This window comes from Cherax quadricarinatus, chromosome 58 (genome assembly GCF_038502225.1).
Source record: "Cherax quadricarinatus isolate ZL_2023a chromosome 58, ASM3850222v1, whole genome shotgun sequence".
Taxonomy (NCBI): domain Eukaryota; kingdom Metazoa; phylum Arthropoda; class Malacostraca; order Decapoda; family Parastacidae; genus Cherax; species Cherax quadricarinatus.
The window spans coordinates 4,364,150-4,380,661 of record NC_091349.1 but is presented as its reverse complement, the minus strand read 5'-3'; the positions used below and the strand labels follow the sequence as shown (position 1 = coordinate 4,380,661).

At 39.7% G+C, this 16,512-nt stretch overlaps 1 protein-coding gene across 4 annotated transcripts in view; it reads right to left on the bottom strand.

Annotated features, from left to right (window-relative positions):
- Positions 1-208: 208 nt before the first annotated feature.
- Positions 209-16,512, bottom strand: part of Dlish (Dachs ligand with SH3s) — a 34,481-nt gene continuing 18,177 nt past the window's right edge. For 2 of the 4 annotated variants that reach the window (XM_070097548.1, XM_070097550.1), the window contains exons 7-8: positions 4,825-5,009; positions 216-809 (exon numbers count right to left, since the gene is read on the bottom strand). In XM_070097548.1, coding sequence (XP_069953649.1) covers positions 645-809; positions 4,825-5,009 — 350 coding nt within the window. In that variant the 3' untranslated portion in view covers positions 216-644. Of the gene's footprint in view, positions 810-4,824; positions 5,010-16,512 lie in introns of all 4 variants that reach the window. The other 2 variants (XM_070097547.1, XM_070097549.1) reach the window with 2 other exon arrangements.

The window sequence follows — 16,512 nt, the reverse complement described above, 5'->3', positions numbered from 1 at the left end:
AAATGGAAGGAATCTGGGTCAAGTCTGAGGAAATGGTGTTAGTTCCAATTAGTCAAATTACCAGCCCTTTATCAACATCTTGGCATCCTCCTCTTTGACGGAAAAAGTGCATGAAGTTTTATGAAAATTACAATAAATTCAATTTCTGTATGTGGGCAGCTGTCAACCTTATTAAATAATGGTGCAAAAGGAAAATAAACTGGAAAATAAATGTATTTTACATCAACTTGTTCGTTTAAAAGTTAACAATGTCATTTACAAATATATAAAACAAAGAGCAGACATAGGAAAGCATAAAAAAGGAATGAGTTAAACCTCGTATTTGGCACCAGTGGCATTTGAAATGCCCAATCACACCTGCAGCTTATAATTAAATGATGTATCTTGTGTGTATTTAAATAATTGTGAGTATTATTCATTAAATTAAGCTACGTACAAAGATAAATAATTTTTTCTATACAATATTGAGACGGATCGCTGCAACCATTGTCAGCTCTGTGAGAGGGCACCACTGCTGGCTGCAATCTGTACACTAGGAGCCACCCTAACAACACTGAGTCTGGTGTTATCTTGTTTATCATATACAGAAATCACAAACACAAGTCAGCTTCACAGAAATATATTTACACCAGTTACATCCATTTCTATAGGGATGTCATTGCAGGTGGGCGAGCATAAGCCTTTGGTATAAAGCCATACTTTCGAGTCTTTGGAGCATACGCCCATAACCATCCATCAACAGTTTGATTATTTAAATCAGCATAGATCCAATCTCCCCGGCGAACTGATAAATCATCTGGGGCTTGTGCCTGAAAATAAATAATAAAAGACCAATTAATATGAGAGAAGCATCATGTAACACATTTGTTTTTTTCAACAAGTCGGCCGTCTCCCACCGAGGCAGGGTGACCCAAAAAGAAAGAAAATCCCCAAAAAGAAAATACTTTCATCATCATTCAACACTTTCACCTCACTCACACATAATCACTGTTTTTGCAGAGGTGCCCAGAATACAACAGTTTAGAAGTACACCGACCATCTGACTTATGACCTGCTTAACATACGACCATCTGACTTACGACCGTGTTTTCTACGCCAAATTTCTGGGAAATAAACACCTGTTTGTGCTGTACACAATGTTTATCCTAAACCTTACAGTATAAAATACAGTACTAACAGCATAAAAAGTAAAGTAAAAAAATGAAATACCAAAATAAAACAATAAAATAAAGTCATTACAAAAATGTGATGTTGATATTCAGTAGTAAGGTTCGACTTGCATCCATTTCAACTTACGACCGGTTTGTCGGAACCTAACTCGGTCGTAAGTCGGATGGTACCTGTATATACGTATAAAAATACACAATATATCCCTCCAAACCACCAATATCCCAAACCCCTCCTTTAGAGTGCAGGCATTGTACTTCCCGTTTCCAGGACTCAAGTCCGGTTATATAAAATAACTGGTTTCCCTGAATCCCTTCACTAAATATTACCCTGCTCACACCAACAGCTCATCAGGTCCCAAATACCATTTGTCTCCATTCACTCCTATCTAACACGCTCACGCACACTTGCTGGAAGTCCAAACCCCTCGCCCACAACACCTCCTTTACCCCCTCCCTCTAACCTTTTCGAGGGTGACCCCTACCCCTCCTTCCTTCCCCGACAGATTTATAAACTCTCCATGTCATTCTACTTTGATCCATTCTCTCTAAATGACTAAACCATCTCGACAAACCCTCTTCAGCCCTCTGACTAATACTTTTATTAATTCCATACCTTCTAATTTCCACACTCCGAATTTTCTGCATAATATTTACACCACACATTGCCCTAAAACAGGACATCTCCACTGCCTCCAGCTGCCTCCTCGCTGCAGCATTTACAACCCAAGCTTCACATCCATATAAGAGTGTTGGTACTACTATACTTTCATACATTCCCTTCTTTGCCTCCACAGATAACATTTTTTGCCTCACATATACCTCAATGCACCACTCACCTTTTTTCCTTCATCAACTCTATGATTAACCTCATCCTTCATAAATCCATCCAACTCCCAAATATCTGAAAACATTCACTTCTTCCATACTACTCCTCCCCAATTTGATATCCAATTTTTCTTTATCTAAATCATTTGATACTCTCATCACCTTACTCTTTTCTATGTTCACTTTCAACTTTCTACCTTTACACACTCCCAAATTTGTCCACTAACCTTTGCAATTTTTCTTTAGAATCTCCCATAAGCACAGTATCATCAGCAAAAAGTAACTGTGTCACTTCCCATTTTGTATTTAATTCCCCATAATTTAATCCCACCCCTCTCCCGAACACCCTAGCATTTACTTCTTTTACAACCCAATCTATAAATAGTACATATATTAAATAATCATGGTGACATTACACATCCCTGTCTAAGACCTACTTTTACCAGGAAGTAGTCTCCCCCTCTTCTACACACCCTAACCTGAGCCTCACTATCCTCATAAAAACTCTTTACAGCATTTAGTAACTTACCACATATTCCACATACTATTTGCAACATCTTCCACATTGCTTCCTTACCCACTCTTATCATATGCCTATCATATGTTACACATCTTTGCACCAATTGTGATTTTACTCCTCTTGCACTCTCCCCTACCCTCACTAACTTCTGCCCTTCACTCCATTATCACCTTTGCGCACAGTCCTCCTTTCCCACCTCCCTCAGCTGAACACTATTTGTTTCCACTGATAAATGTCAGATAATAAATTTACACTAACATATATTAAGTTAGCAATAGAACAAGGCTTTAAAAACAATAAAAAGTAAAATACAGACACAGTACTCATTATTTACCTCAAAATATTTGGTCTTAATGTAGGGTGAGAGGTAAGTAGTGTTTATTGTAAGAAGTTAAGTGAGGTAGGTATGGCAGCCAGCCAGGCCACCCCACACCACCCCACCCACACGTAATATACTTCGATATCTAAAGAGCCCTAGAGCATAATGTGCATTTAGTGTACACTCATTACCTACCTTAAAATATTTGTAGTCTTAATGGCCTTAATATGTATAGGGTGAAAGGTGAATGGTAGGGTAGGTAGGTATTGAAGTTGTGATGAATGGTATTGAAGTGTGGTATTGAAGTGTGGTAGGTATCATAGCCCATCTGGCCACCCCACTCACACATTTAAAGCACCCTAGAGAGATAAAATGCATATACAGTATGCTCATTACTTACCTTAAAATATTTGTAGTCTTAATGTAGGGTGAGGTTAGTAAACAAGATTAAACAAATAAATGAGAGAGAGAGAGAGAATGAGTACATGAGGGAGTAGAAGGTTTGAGTTTTGTACACACCAGCTGGATGCATATGGTTTTAGTTCACTCCCGCAAGCCGAATGGAAAGACATGTCATATTTATGTTAATTTATTCTACTGTGGGTATATTTATCATGTTTATGTGCTACATAGAGTGTTTATTATAAAATTTTGAAAAAAAAAAATCATACATGGAGTAAGCAAAATGTCTATATTAACATTTTATACGACATTTAATGTGCCTTAGAGTGATTATTATTGTGTTATTATTAATATGGCATCGTCAAGACTAATAAGACACTCTTAGTGATCTTAATGTGTACCTGCATGCCAGCACATTGTGTAAGCTTACATAGGTACAGGTACACATAAGTATAATTATCAGAGTATATATAAAATATGAAATAACTTTAAAACACTTGAAATTTTGGAAAGTTTCCAAACATAATGGAGATGCAGTGCTCACGGAGAATGTAAACAAACCGAGTGGCAAGCACCGTATTAGAAAGACAGGGAGCCATAATGAGAGTTTTAGTCATAATTTGAAATTGTGGTATTATTGGAACGCCATAAGGCAGGGCCTTAATTGTACGTCACTAAGTGAGGAGAGGCTGTACAACCATCTGCATGTCTCCCCAAAAACTTGTGCCTATAAATCTTTCTTTTTTTCCCTCCCCTTCAACATGTTATCTCTGAAAAACCTATAGATTATCTTCAATTTATGCACAGCTATGATACCTGGAGACCTGGAGTTTACCTGGAGAGAGTTCCAGGGGTCAACGCCCCCGCGGCCCGGTCTGTGACCAGGCCTCCTGGTGGATCAGAGCCTGATCAACCAGGCTTTACTGTATATAATATACTGTATATAATTTGTATATAACTTAAGGTAATGGGTTCAGAGACTAGGCCATCAATATATTACCACCCACAGGTATCCACAATAGAGCTAACAATGAAACTAACTGCAGGATGTACCAATGAGTTTTGGCCAAGAGGGATACAGCTGGGACCAGAGACTACAGCAAGCAGTAAAGGCCAACTTGCTCTCATGTCAACATGTGAATTGAGGCTATAAACCCCGGTCATTCCTGCTAAGTATTCTTCCTGCAGACTGCTTATAAAACATAGCAAATAGGATAGATACACCATGCACGAAGTATCATGAACTAATTTAGTTAATAAAATAGTAACAGTAAGCACATACCCCTTATGGGAGGTAGTACTTTGATACTTGTTCAGCTATCAAAACAGAGGTATATAATGGGTACCTGGACCCATTATGTACCTCTGTAATCTCTCTGACTACCATCCACAGGATGGGTATGGGATACGTAATAAAGATATTAAACTAACCTTGATGCTGGTGAGGATGTCCTTAATCCAGGAACTGGACCGATCCTCTCTTTCCTTGGATGGAATCTGATTGCTCCCATTCTCCCAGGTGCTGTATGACCTCATGTGTCATACAGCACCTGTAAATATAATTACTACTACTAAAAATAATCACAAACCTTATAATCATAGAGCATGACAAGTTCTGAGCCATGAAACCGAAGGTCATCACTGTTTCCAGGGTTTATATGATGCTGGGAGGCCCCATAGCCCAGCTGGTGTCCTCCAACGTTTCCTAATCCACCATGTATCGTACCCACCATCACTCCCCCACCAGTCGTACCCCCACCTTGTTCCAGGTGATCTGAAATATTTATAAGAAAAATTCATATTAATACTAAATTGACAGAGTTTACCTGGAGAGGGTTTCGGGGGTCAATGGCCCCGTGTCTTGGTCTGAGACCAGGCCTCATGGTGGATGGGTCTGATCAACCAGGCTGTTACTGCTGGCCGCACATAAGCTGACGGACGAACCACAGCCCGGTTGGTCAGGTACTGACTTTAGGTACCTGTACAGTGCCTTCTTAAAAATAGCCAGGGGTCTATTGGTAATCCTCCTTATGTATGCTGGGAGGCAGTTGAACAGTCTTTGGCCCCGGACACTTATTGTGTTGTCTCTCAATGTACTCATGGCGCCCCTGCTTTTCATCGGGGGAATGTTGTATCTCCTGCCAAGTCTTTTGCTTTCATGGGAAGTGCTTTTCGTGTGCAGGTTTGGTACCAATCCCTCCAGGACCTTCCAAGTGTATATTATCATGTATCTCTCTCACCTACATTCCAGGGAATACAGATCAAGGACCTTCAACTGGTCCCAGTAATTTAGGTGCCTTATGGTACTTATGTGTGTCGTGAAAGTTCTTTGTACACTTTCCAGGTCTGCAATGTCGCCAGCAGTATCCCAGCCTAGAGAGCACAAGCAATTTGAAGAGAATCATCATGGGTTTGGCATCCCTAGTTTTGAAGGTTCTCATTATCCATCCTATCATTTTCCTAGCAGATGAGGTAGATACATTGTTGTGGTCTTTGAAGGCAAGGTCCTCTGACATTATCACTCCCAGGTCCTTCACATTACTTTTCCGCTCTACTGTATGGTTAGAATTTGTCATATACCCTGATATATTTTTAATTTCCTCAAGTTTCCCATATCTGAGTAGTTGAAATTTCTCCTCGTTGAACTTCATATTGTTTTGAGTGGCCCATTCGAAGATTTGGTTGATGTCCGCTTGGAGTCTTGCGGTGTCTTCGATGGAGGTGGCTGCTATGGTAATCCGAGTGTCATCCGCAAAGGAAGACATGGAGCTATGGCGTAAATCTATGTCAGAAATGAGGATGAGGAATAGAATGGGAGCAAGTACAGTGGACCCCCGGATAACGATCAGCTCCCAACTTGACTAATTATGTAAGTTTATTTTTGTAAGTGCTTTTGTAGGTGTATTTTTAGGGGTCTGAAAAGGACTAATCTAATTCACAATATTTCTTATGGGAACAAATACGGTCTATAACGGCACCCAAACAGACTTCTGGATTGAAATAATATCGTTATGCGGGGGTCCACTGTACTGTGCCTTGTGGAACAGAGCTTTTTACCGTGGCTACCTGGGACTTTACTCTGTTTACTATTACTCTTTGTGTTCTATTTGACAGGAAGTTATAGTAGATCCATCTACCAACATTTTCCTGTTATTCCTTTATCACGCATTTTGTGTGCTATTACACCATGGTCACACTTGTCGAAAGCTTTTGCAAAGTCTGTGTATACTACATCAGTATTTTGTTTATCCTCTATAGCATCCAGGACCTTGTCATAGTGGTCCAGTAGCTGGGACAGGTAGGAGCGACCTGCTCTAAACACGTGTTGCCCTGGGTTGTGTAACTGATGAGTATCTAGGTGGTTGGCGATCTTGCTTCTTAGAACCCTCTCAAAGATTTTTATATGGGATGTTAGTGCTATTGGTCTGTAGTTCTTTGCAACTGCTTTACTGCCACCTTCGTGGAGTGGGGCTATGTCTGTTGTTTTTAGTGTGTGGGATGACCCTTGCGTCCATGCTCAACTCCTTAAAATGCTAAATAGGGGCTTCTTGCAGTTCTTGATGAACACGGAGTTCCATGAGTCTGGGCTTGAGGCAGAGTGCATGGGCATGTCATTTATTGCCTCTTCAAAGTCTTGTGGAGTTAGGATAATATCTGAGATTTTTGGGATGTCCAAATTTTGGGTTTCGTTCATAAAGAATTCATTTGGTTTGTCGACCCTTAGTCTGGGCAGTGGCTCGCTGAACACTGAGTCATATTGGGACTTCAGTATCTTGGCTATCATCTGTGTATGTCCCATCCCGCCTAAGCACGTGCCCAATACTGGATGTTGTTTTTCCCTTAGATTTGGCATAAGAGAAGAAGTATTTTGGGTTATTTTCAATTTCCTTTATGGCTTTTAGTTCTTCCTGTGATTCTTGTCTCCTGTAAGATTCCTTCAGCTTAAGTTTGATATTTACAATTTCCTTGACTAGTGCCTCCCTTTGTATTTCAGATATACTGGCCCCACTCAGCAGCTCTGTGACTCTTCGCCTTGGTCTGTATAGGGAGCGTCTCTCTCTTTCTAGTTTACATCTTCTCTTTCTTTTTCTTAATGGACTGTGTCTTGAGCAGATCTCAAGAACCACAGAATTAATTTTTTCAAGGCAAATGTTCAGATCCATGTTGTTTAGGATATCTTCCCAGCTTGTTTCATTTAGGACATGGTTTACTTTATCCCATTGTATGTTTTTGTTATTGAAATTGAATTTTGTGAAGTGACTTTCGTGACTGCTCACATTTTGCTGGTCAGGAGCCCTGTGCATTATGTTGTGATCTGAGTGTATTGTCTTTGATACTGTTATATTACCTATCAGATCATCGTTGTTAGTGAAGATGATGTCCAGCATATTTTCTAGTCATGTAGGCTCTACTATTTGCTGGTTTAAGGTGAATTTGGTGCAGAGATTTAATAGTTCATGTGTGTGTGAATTTTCATCTGAGCTGCCTCTTGGGGTGATCTCTGCTAAAACAGTGTTTGCTATACTTCTTCATTTTAGGTGTCTCAAGTTGAAATCTCGTAGTAGTAAGATGTTTGGGGCAGGAGTTGGGAGATTTTCTAGGCAGTGGTCAATTTTCACAAGCTGCTCCTGGAACTGCTGGGAAGTTGCATCTGGTGGCTTGTATACCACCACAATGACAAGGTTTTGGTTTTCAATCTTTACCACCAAAACTTCAACTACATCATTTGAGGTGTTTAGTAGTTATGTGCAAATGAGCAACTCTGTGACATATAGGCCAACACCCCCTTCGTTGCCTGTTTAGTCTGTCGCATCAGAATAAGTTATAACCTGGGATCCATATTTCGTTGTCATAATGATCCTTTATGTGGGGCTCTGTGAATGCTGCAAACATTGCATTTGACTCCATGAGCAGTCCCTTGATGTAAGGAATTTTGTTATTTTTTGATGGATTTAGACCCTGTATGTTTGCAAAGACAAATGTCATTATATTGGTGGAATTTAGGGGGGTTTTATTTGCTGGCTCTAATATCTGTTGTTCTGAAGTAGAGGCCAATGTCTGTGCCTCTGCTCCAGAAGTGTTTTCAGTTGGTGTAGGATTATTGTCATTTCTTACCAGTCTTTTTCCCTCCTTGCCCTAAAAAACCTGTCCCTGGAGAGATTGTGGATCCCGTTTCTTGTTTCCCATAGTCTGGCTGGTCTGTGTCTTCTAGTCCCCTTTAGGTGATGTGCCTGGCAGTATGCGTTGTAACATTTTCTTTCATGGATTGATGAGTGACACATTTCTAGCTGAAATAAGTTACAGGAGGGGAAGTTGCACTCTACTGTTGTCATGCGCATGTGGCATTTTTTGGGATGGTCAAGGGTGCATGTCCCACGTGTTTTACCAGATAACCATTCTGTTTCCTTGGATTTATAGTAGATGCATTCGCTGCTGGTGGCTTATAAGCCACGTCTAAGGCCCTATGCTGTACATTCTACTATAACACTATGTAATACTATGTATATGATAAGATGTGCATTTTTAACCCTTTGAGGGTTTTGGTCGTACTAGTACGTCTTACGCGTAGGGGTTTTTGACGTACTAGTACGCATAAATTCTAGCGGCCTCAAATCTAGTGGGAGTAAGCTGGTAGGCCTTCATATGAAAGAATGGGTCTATGTGGTCAGTGTGCACAGTCTAAAAAAAATCCTGCAGCACACAGTGCATAATGAGAAAAAAAAAACTTTTACCATTTTTTTGGAATAAATCAGCGACTTTGCAGTGTATTTTCGTATGGTATTTATTGTTGTATTCTAGTTTTCTTGGTCTCATTTTATAGAATGGAAGACATATTACAGAAATTGAGATGATTTTGACTGGTTTTACAATGAAAGGTGCCTTGAAATTGAGCTCAAAGTAGCAGAAATGTTCGATTTTTACCAAACTTCAAAAGTAAACAAATCGTGTCAAGCGTGCAATACACGTCAACTGGTGAGTCTAATATTCTTTCACAAGTGCACCAATAATATTTATACCATTTTTTACACTAATGCAGTAGTCTGCATAACAGTAAATCTTATATTTTTTGTGAGAATAAAAATTCAAAGTGGAAAGCAAAAGAATATAAGAGGGGCCTTGAGACGTGACTAATGACTAGAGGAAATGTCATTTTAGTGCCAGGAATGTCTTTCTTGTTTATTCTGGACCCTATTCAGAAATTGGCATCTTTTGAAATTTGTGTGAAATTGGCAAAATTGCTAAATTCTGACCACTGTACTGGATAGTTGAATTTCATAAATGGGTGGTTTCTTGCACCCATTCGATAGTAAAAATGGAGTTCTAGTGAAATATTCATGTTTTTTGTCGACTAGTACAGTGAAATTGGCCGAAAATGGGGTTCAAAGTGGGCAAAATCGCCGATGCGTAAACATCGCCGAGACCGCTAACTTTGTGAGAGCATAATTCCGTAAGTTTTCTATCAAATTTCAAACTTTTGGTGTCTTTATGATGGGAAAAGATTCTCTATCTTTTCATAAGAGAAAATAATTTTTTTTTTTTTATTAAATTTGGCTGACCCTGAGAACGAGTTTCAGAGAGGGCCTGTCGACCCTCAAAGGGTTAAGGATCTGTGGAGATATGATTTAGTGGATCATTTAACCCTTTGACTGTTGCAACCCCCAATCCTGAGGTGTCTCCTGGTGTTGCAAAATTTAAAAAAAAAAAAAAATTATTTTTTCTTATGAAATGATAGAGAATCTTTTCCCGATTGTAATTACACCAAAAAAAAAAACGAAATTTTATGGAAAACTGACAGAATTACGCTCTCGCGAAGTTAGCGACCTCGGTGCTGTTTATAAATCGGCGATTCCGCCCACTTTGAGCCCTATTTTCGGCTAATTCCATTATTCCAGTTGCCCAAGCTCATAGCTATTTCTTTAGAACTCCATTTTTTCTATCGATTGAGTACAAGAAACTGCCCATTTACCGATTTCAACTACCTAATAATGTGGTCAGAAATTTGCAATTTGGCCAATTTCACAAAAACTAAAAAATATGACAATTTCAAAATAAGGTCCAGAATGAACAATGCAGACATTCCTGGCTCTAAAATAACATTTTCTTTGTTCATCAGTCATGTCTCCAGGCCCCTCTGATATTACTCTTGCTTTCTATTTTGAATTTTTATTCAAACAAAAAATAGAAGATTTACTATTATGCAGACTACTACAATACTGTAATAATTGTATAAATAACATCAACCCATTCATGACTGCATATCAGAATGGCTAGTTGGACATTTATTGGACAATGGCATCATTTGTTTACTTTTGAACATTGGCAAAAATCAAACATTTCCCGTACTTTGAGCTCCATTTCTAGGTTCTTTTTATAGTAAAATCAATCAAAATCACCTCTATTTCTATAATATGTTTTCCATTCTATCAAATGAGACCAAGAAAACGAGAATACAACCATAAATACTATATGAAAATAGACCACAAAGTCGGCATTTTAATTAAAAAAAAACGGTCGGAGTTTTTTTTTCCCCATTATGCACTGCGTGCTCCAGGATTTTTTTTTATATGGTGCACACTGACCACACAGACCCATTCTCTCACATGTGGGCCTACCAGCTTTCTCCTGCTTGATTTGAAGCCGCTAGAATTTATGAGTACATGTATATATACGTCAAACACAGTACCTCGTAAGACGTATATATACGGCTGCGACAGTCAAAGGGTTAAATTGTGCTGTTCTTACACTTATGGAAAAACAATCAGGTAATAAGACAGTAAGTATTTTCTTTGGGTCCCTTGCTCTTGTGGGTAATGGCATGTGAACCTTCCCATGCATTACTGATTACAGTTATAATACCTGATGAACTGTTGGAGTGTCAGCAGGGTAATATTTTGTGAAGGGATTCAGGGAAACCAGTTAGCCGGATTTGAGTACTGGAAATGTGGAGTACAATGCCTGCACTTTAAAGGATGGGTTTGGGATAGTGGCAGTTTGGAGGTTGACTTTTAAACTGTCGTATCTGAGCATCTCTCATAACAAATACTAATAATTTAATAACAATTGAAACAGTTTACAGAATCCCTCACACCAATTGGCTAAGAGTCAGTGACAACCTGAGAAACACAATTAAAAACAAATTAATAAAACCACTTAGTTGATTCTAACATTATCACAGTGAATGGTCAAAGGCAAACTGAAGTGTTACTTAAATTTCCTCTCCCAATAATAATAATAATCCCAATTGTGGTTAGTTGTGAATTGCTTCTGCCATATACTAAGACTTTTTATTCTACCAAATATTGTTAAAGAAAATTGCTGGTTTAACAGACTTTGATACTTAATGGACTTTGGAAATACAAGACAAAATTTACTGGGTCAACTGATGTGGAAACAAGAGACAGTCTGTTGATTATGAATTGTACATTACTTCAATGATCATGGGAAAACAATCTTATCTCTATATGCTAGTCACCATTACCAACCACCTGCTTGCCCTTGTAACTCCATTAAATCAAGGGTTTACCAAATGAATGTTTTCTAAGCATAAACAATAGACTTTTCAAGCCTATCTCTGCCCGCTAAGTTATAGTTATTCTTTCTTTATTAACACATCGGCTGATTCCCACCAAGGCAGGGTGGCCTGAGAAAGAAAAACTTTCATCATTCACTCCATCACTGTCTTGCCAGAGTTGTGCTTACACTACAGTTATAAAACTGCAACATTAACACCCCTCCTTCAGAGTGTAAACACTGTACGTCCAATCTCCAGGACTCAAGTCCGGCCTGCCGGCTTCCCCGAATCCCTTCATAAATGCTAGTTCACTCACACTCCAAGAGCACATCAAGTATTAAAAACCATTTGTCTCCATTCACTGCTATCAAATACGCTCAAGCATGCTTGCTGGAAGTTCAAGCCCCTAGCACACAAAACCTACTTTACCCACTCCCTCCAATCTTTCCTAGGCCGATCCCTACCCCGCCTTCCCTCCACTTCAGATTTATACACTCTCAAAGTCATTCTATTTTGTTCCATCCTCCCTACATGTCTGAACCACCTCAACACTTCCTCAGCCTTCTGGATAATACTTTTGGTAATCCCGCACCTCCTCCCAATTTCCAAACTACGAATTCTCTGCATTATATTCACACCACACATTGCCCTCAGACATGACATCTCCACTGCCTCCAGCCTTCTCTTTGTTGTTGAATTAGACACATGTGCAACTCTTGGGTATCTTTATTGAGGAAATGTTTCGCCACACAGTGGCTTCATCAGTCCATACAAAGGAGAAACTTGAAGAACAGGAGGAGAATGAGGTAATCAGTCCCTCAGCCTTGAGTCGATGTGGTCAGTCCATCAAGATTGATGGACTGTCGATGTGGTCAGTCCATCAAGATTGATGGACTGTCCACATCGACTCAAGGCTGAGGGACTGATTACCTCATTCTCCTCCTGTTCTTCAAGTTTCTCCTTTGTATGGACTGATGAAGCCACTGTGTGGCGAAACATTTCCTCAATAAAGATACTCAAGAGTTGCACATGTGTCTAATTCAACAACATGTCAGTTCTCTGAACCATTCATCTACTTCTTTGTTGCAACATTCATCACCCATGCTTCATACCTATATAAGAGTGTTGGTATAACTATGCTCTCATACATTTCCCTCTTTGCTTCCACAGACAAAGTTCTTTGTCTCCAAAGACTCCTCAGTGCACCACTCACCATTTTCCCCTCATCAATTCTATGATTCACCTCCTTCATACTCTCTCCCTCCACTCTGATATCCAATCTTTCATCACCTAATCTTTTTGTTATCCTCATCACCTTACTACTTACTAATTATGGAGAGAACTACAGTTTTCTCCATAATTAGAGTTCACATACAGAATCCACATGCTGTAATCATAATACAGTATACAATTTATAAATAGGTAGTAGGTTGGTAGACAGCAACCACCCAGGGAGGTACTACCGTCCTGCCAAGTGAGTGTAAAACGAAAGCCTGTAATTGTTTTACATGATGGTAGGATTGCTGGTGTCCTTTTTTCTGTCTCATGAACATGCAAGATTTCAGGTACGTCTTGTTACTTCTACTTACACTTAGGTCACACTACACATACATGTACAAGCACATATATACACACCCCTCTGGGTTTTCTTCTATTTTCTTTCTAGTTCTTATTCTTGTTTATTTCCTCTTATCTCCATGGGGAAGTGGAACAGAATTCTTCCTCCGTAAGCCATGCGTGTTGTAAGAGGCAACTAAAATGCCGGGAGCAAGGGGCTAGTAACCTCTTCTCCTGTATATATTACTAAATGTAAAAGGAGAAACTTTCGTTTTTCCTTTTGGGCCACCCCGCCTCGGTGGGATACGGCCGGTGTGTTGAAAGAAGAAGAAAGATCTAGGTTTTTCTCCTTTTTCTAAATAGCTCTTGTTCCTCTTTATTTCTGCTATTGTCCATGGGGAAGTGGAAAAGAATCTTTCCTCCGTAAGCCATGCGTGTCGTATGAGGCGACTAAAATGCCGGGAGCAATGGGCTAGTAACCCCTTCTCCTGTAGACATTTACTAAAAAAGAGAAGAAGAAAAACTTTATAAAACTGGGATGCTTAAATGTGCATGGATGTAGTGCAGATGACAAGAAACAGACGATTGCTGATGTTATGAATGAAAAGAAGTTGGATGTCCTGGCCCTAAGCGAAACAAAGCTGAAGGGGGTAGGGGAGTTTCGGTGGGGGGAAATAAATGGGATTAAATCTGGAGTATCTGAGAGAGTTAGAGCAAAGGAAGGGGTAGCAGTAATGTTGAATGATCAGTTATGGAAGGAGAAAAGAGAATATGAATGTGTAAATTCAAGAATTATGTGGATTAAAGTAAAGGTTGGGTGCGAGAAGTGGGTCATAATAAGCGTGTATGCACCTGGAGAAGAGAGGAATGCAGAGGAGAGAGAGAGATTTTGGGAGATGTTAAGTGAATGTATAGGAGCCTTTGAACCAAGTGAGAGAGTAATTGTGGTAGGGGACCTGAATGCTAAAGTAGGAGAAACTTTTAGAGAGGGTGTGGTAGGTAAGTTTGGGGTGCCAGGTGTAAATGATAATGGGAGCCCTTTGATTGAACTTTGTATAGAAAGGGGTTTAGTTATAGGTAATACATATTTTAAGAAAAAGAGGATAAATAAGTATACAAGATATGATGTAGGGCGAAATGACAGTAGTTTGTTGGATTATGTATTGGTAGATAAAAGACTGTTGAGTAGACTTCAGGATATACATGTTTATAGAGGGGCCACAGATATATCAGATCACTTTCTAGTTGTAGCTACACTGAGAGTAAAAGGTAGATGGGATACAAGGAGAATAGAAGCATCAGGGAAGAGAGAGGTGAAGGTTTATAAACTAAAAGAGGAGGCAGTTAGGGTAAGATATAAACAGCTATTGGAGGATAGATGGGCTAATGAGAGCATAGGCAATGGGGTCGAAGAGGTATGGGGTAGGTTTAAAAATGTAGTGTTAGAGTGTTCAGCAGAAGTTTGTGGTTACAGGAAAGTGGGTGCGGGAGGGAAGAGGAGCGATTGGTGGAATGATGATGTGAAGAGAGTAGTAAGGGAGAAAAAGTTAGCATATGAGAAGTTTTTACAAAGTAGAAGTGATGCAAGGAGGGAAGAGTATATGGAGAAAAAGAGAGAGGTTAAGAGAGTGGTGAAGCAATGTAAAAAGAGAGCAAATGAGAGAGTGGGTGAGATGTTATCAACAAATTTTGTTGAAAATAAGAAAAAGTTTTGGAGTGAGATTAACAAGTTAAGAAAGCCTAGAGAACAAATGGATTTGTCAGTTAAAAATAGGAGAGGAGAGTTATTAAATGGAGAGTTAGAGGTATTGGGAAGATGGAGGGAATATTTTGAGGAATTGTTAAATGTTGATGAAGATAGGGAAGCTGTGATTTCGTGTATAGGGCAAGGAGGAACAACATCTTGTAGGAGTGAGGAAGAGCCAGTTGTGAGTGTGGGGGAAGTTCGTGAGGTAGTAGGTAAAATGAAAGGGGGTAAGGCAGCCGGGATTGATGGGATAAAGATAGAAATGTTAAAAGCAGGTGGGGATATAGTTTTGGAGTGGTTGGTGCAATTATTTAATAAATGTATGGAAGAGGGTAAGGTACCTAGGGATTGGCAGAGAGCATGCATAGTTCCTTTGTATAAAGGCAAAGGGGATAAAAGAGAGTGCAAAAATTATAGGGGGATAAGTCTGTTGAGTATACCTGGCAAAGTGTATGGTAGAGTTATTATTGAAAGAATTAAGAGTAAGATGGAGAATAGGATAGCAGATGAACAAGGAGGCTTTAGGAAAGGTAGGGGGTGTGTGGACCAGGTGTTTACAGTGAAACATATAAGTGAACAGTATTTAGATAAGGCTAAAGAGGTCTTTGTGGCATTTATGGACTTGGAAAAGGCATATGACAGGGTGGATAGGGGGGCAATGTGGCAGATGTTGCAGGTGTATGGTGTAGGAGGTAGGTTACTGAAAGCAGTGAAGAGTTTTTACGAGGATAGTGAGGCTCAAGTTAGAGTATGTAGGAAAGAGGGAAATTATTTCCCAGTAAAAGTAGGCCTTAGACAAGGATGTGTGATGTCACCGTGGTTGTTTAATATATTTATAGATGGGGTTGTAAGAGAAGTAAATGCGAGGGTCTTGGCAAGAGGCATGGAGTTAAAAGATAAAGAATCACACATAAAGTGGGAGTTGTCACAGTTGCTCTTTGCTGATGACACTGTGCTCTTGGGAGATTCTGAAGAGAAGTTGCAGAGATTGGTGGATGAATTTGGTAGGGTGTGCAAAAGAAGAAAATTGAAAGTGAATACAGGAAAGAGTAAGGTTATGAGGATAACAAAAAGATTAGGTGATGAAAGATTGGATATCAGATTGGAGGGAGAGAGTATGGAGGAGGTGAATGTATTCAGATATTTGGGAGTGGACGTGTCAGCGGATGGGTCCATGAAAGATGAGGTGAATCATAGAATTGATGAGGGGAAAAGGGTGAGTGGTGCACTTAGGAGTCTGTGGAGACAAAGAACTTTGTCCTTGGAGGCAAAGAGGGGAATGTATGAGAGTATAGTTTTACCAACGCTCTTATATGGGTGTGAAGCATGGGTGATGAATGTTGCAGCGAGGAGAAGGCTGGAGGCAGTGGAGATGTCATGTCTGAGAGCAATGTGTGGTGTGAATATAATGCAGAGAATTCGTAGTTTGGAAGTTAGGAGGAGGTGCGGGATTACCAAAAC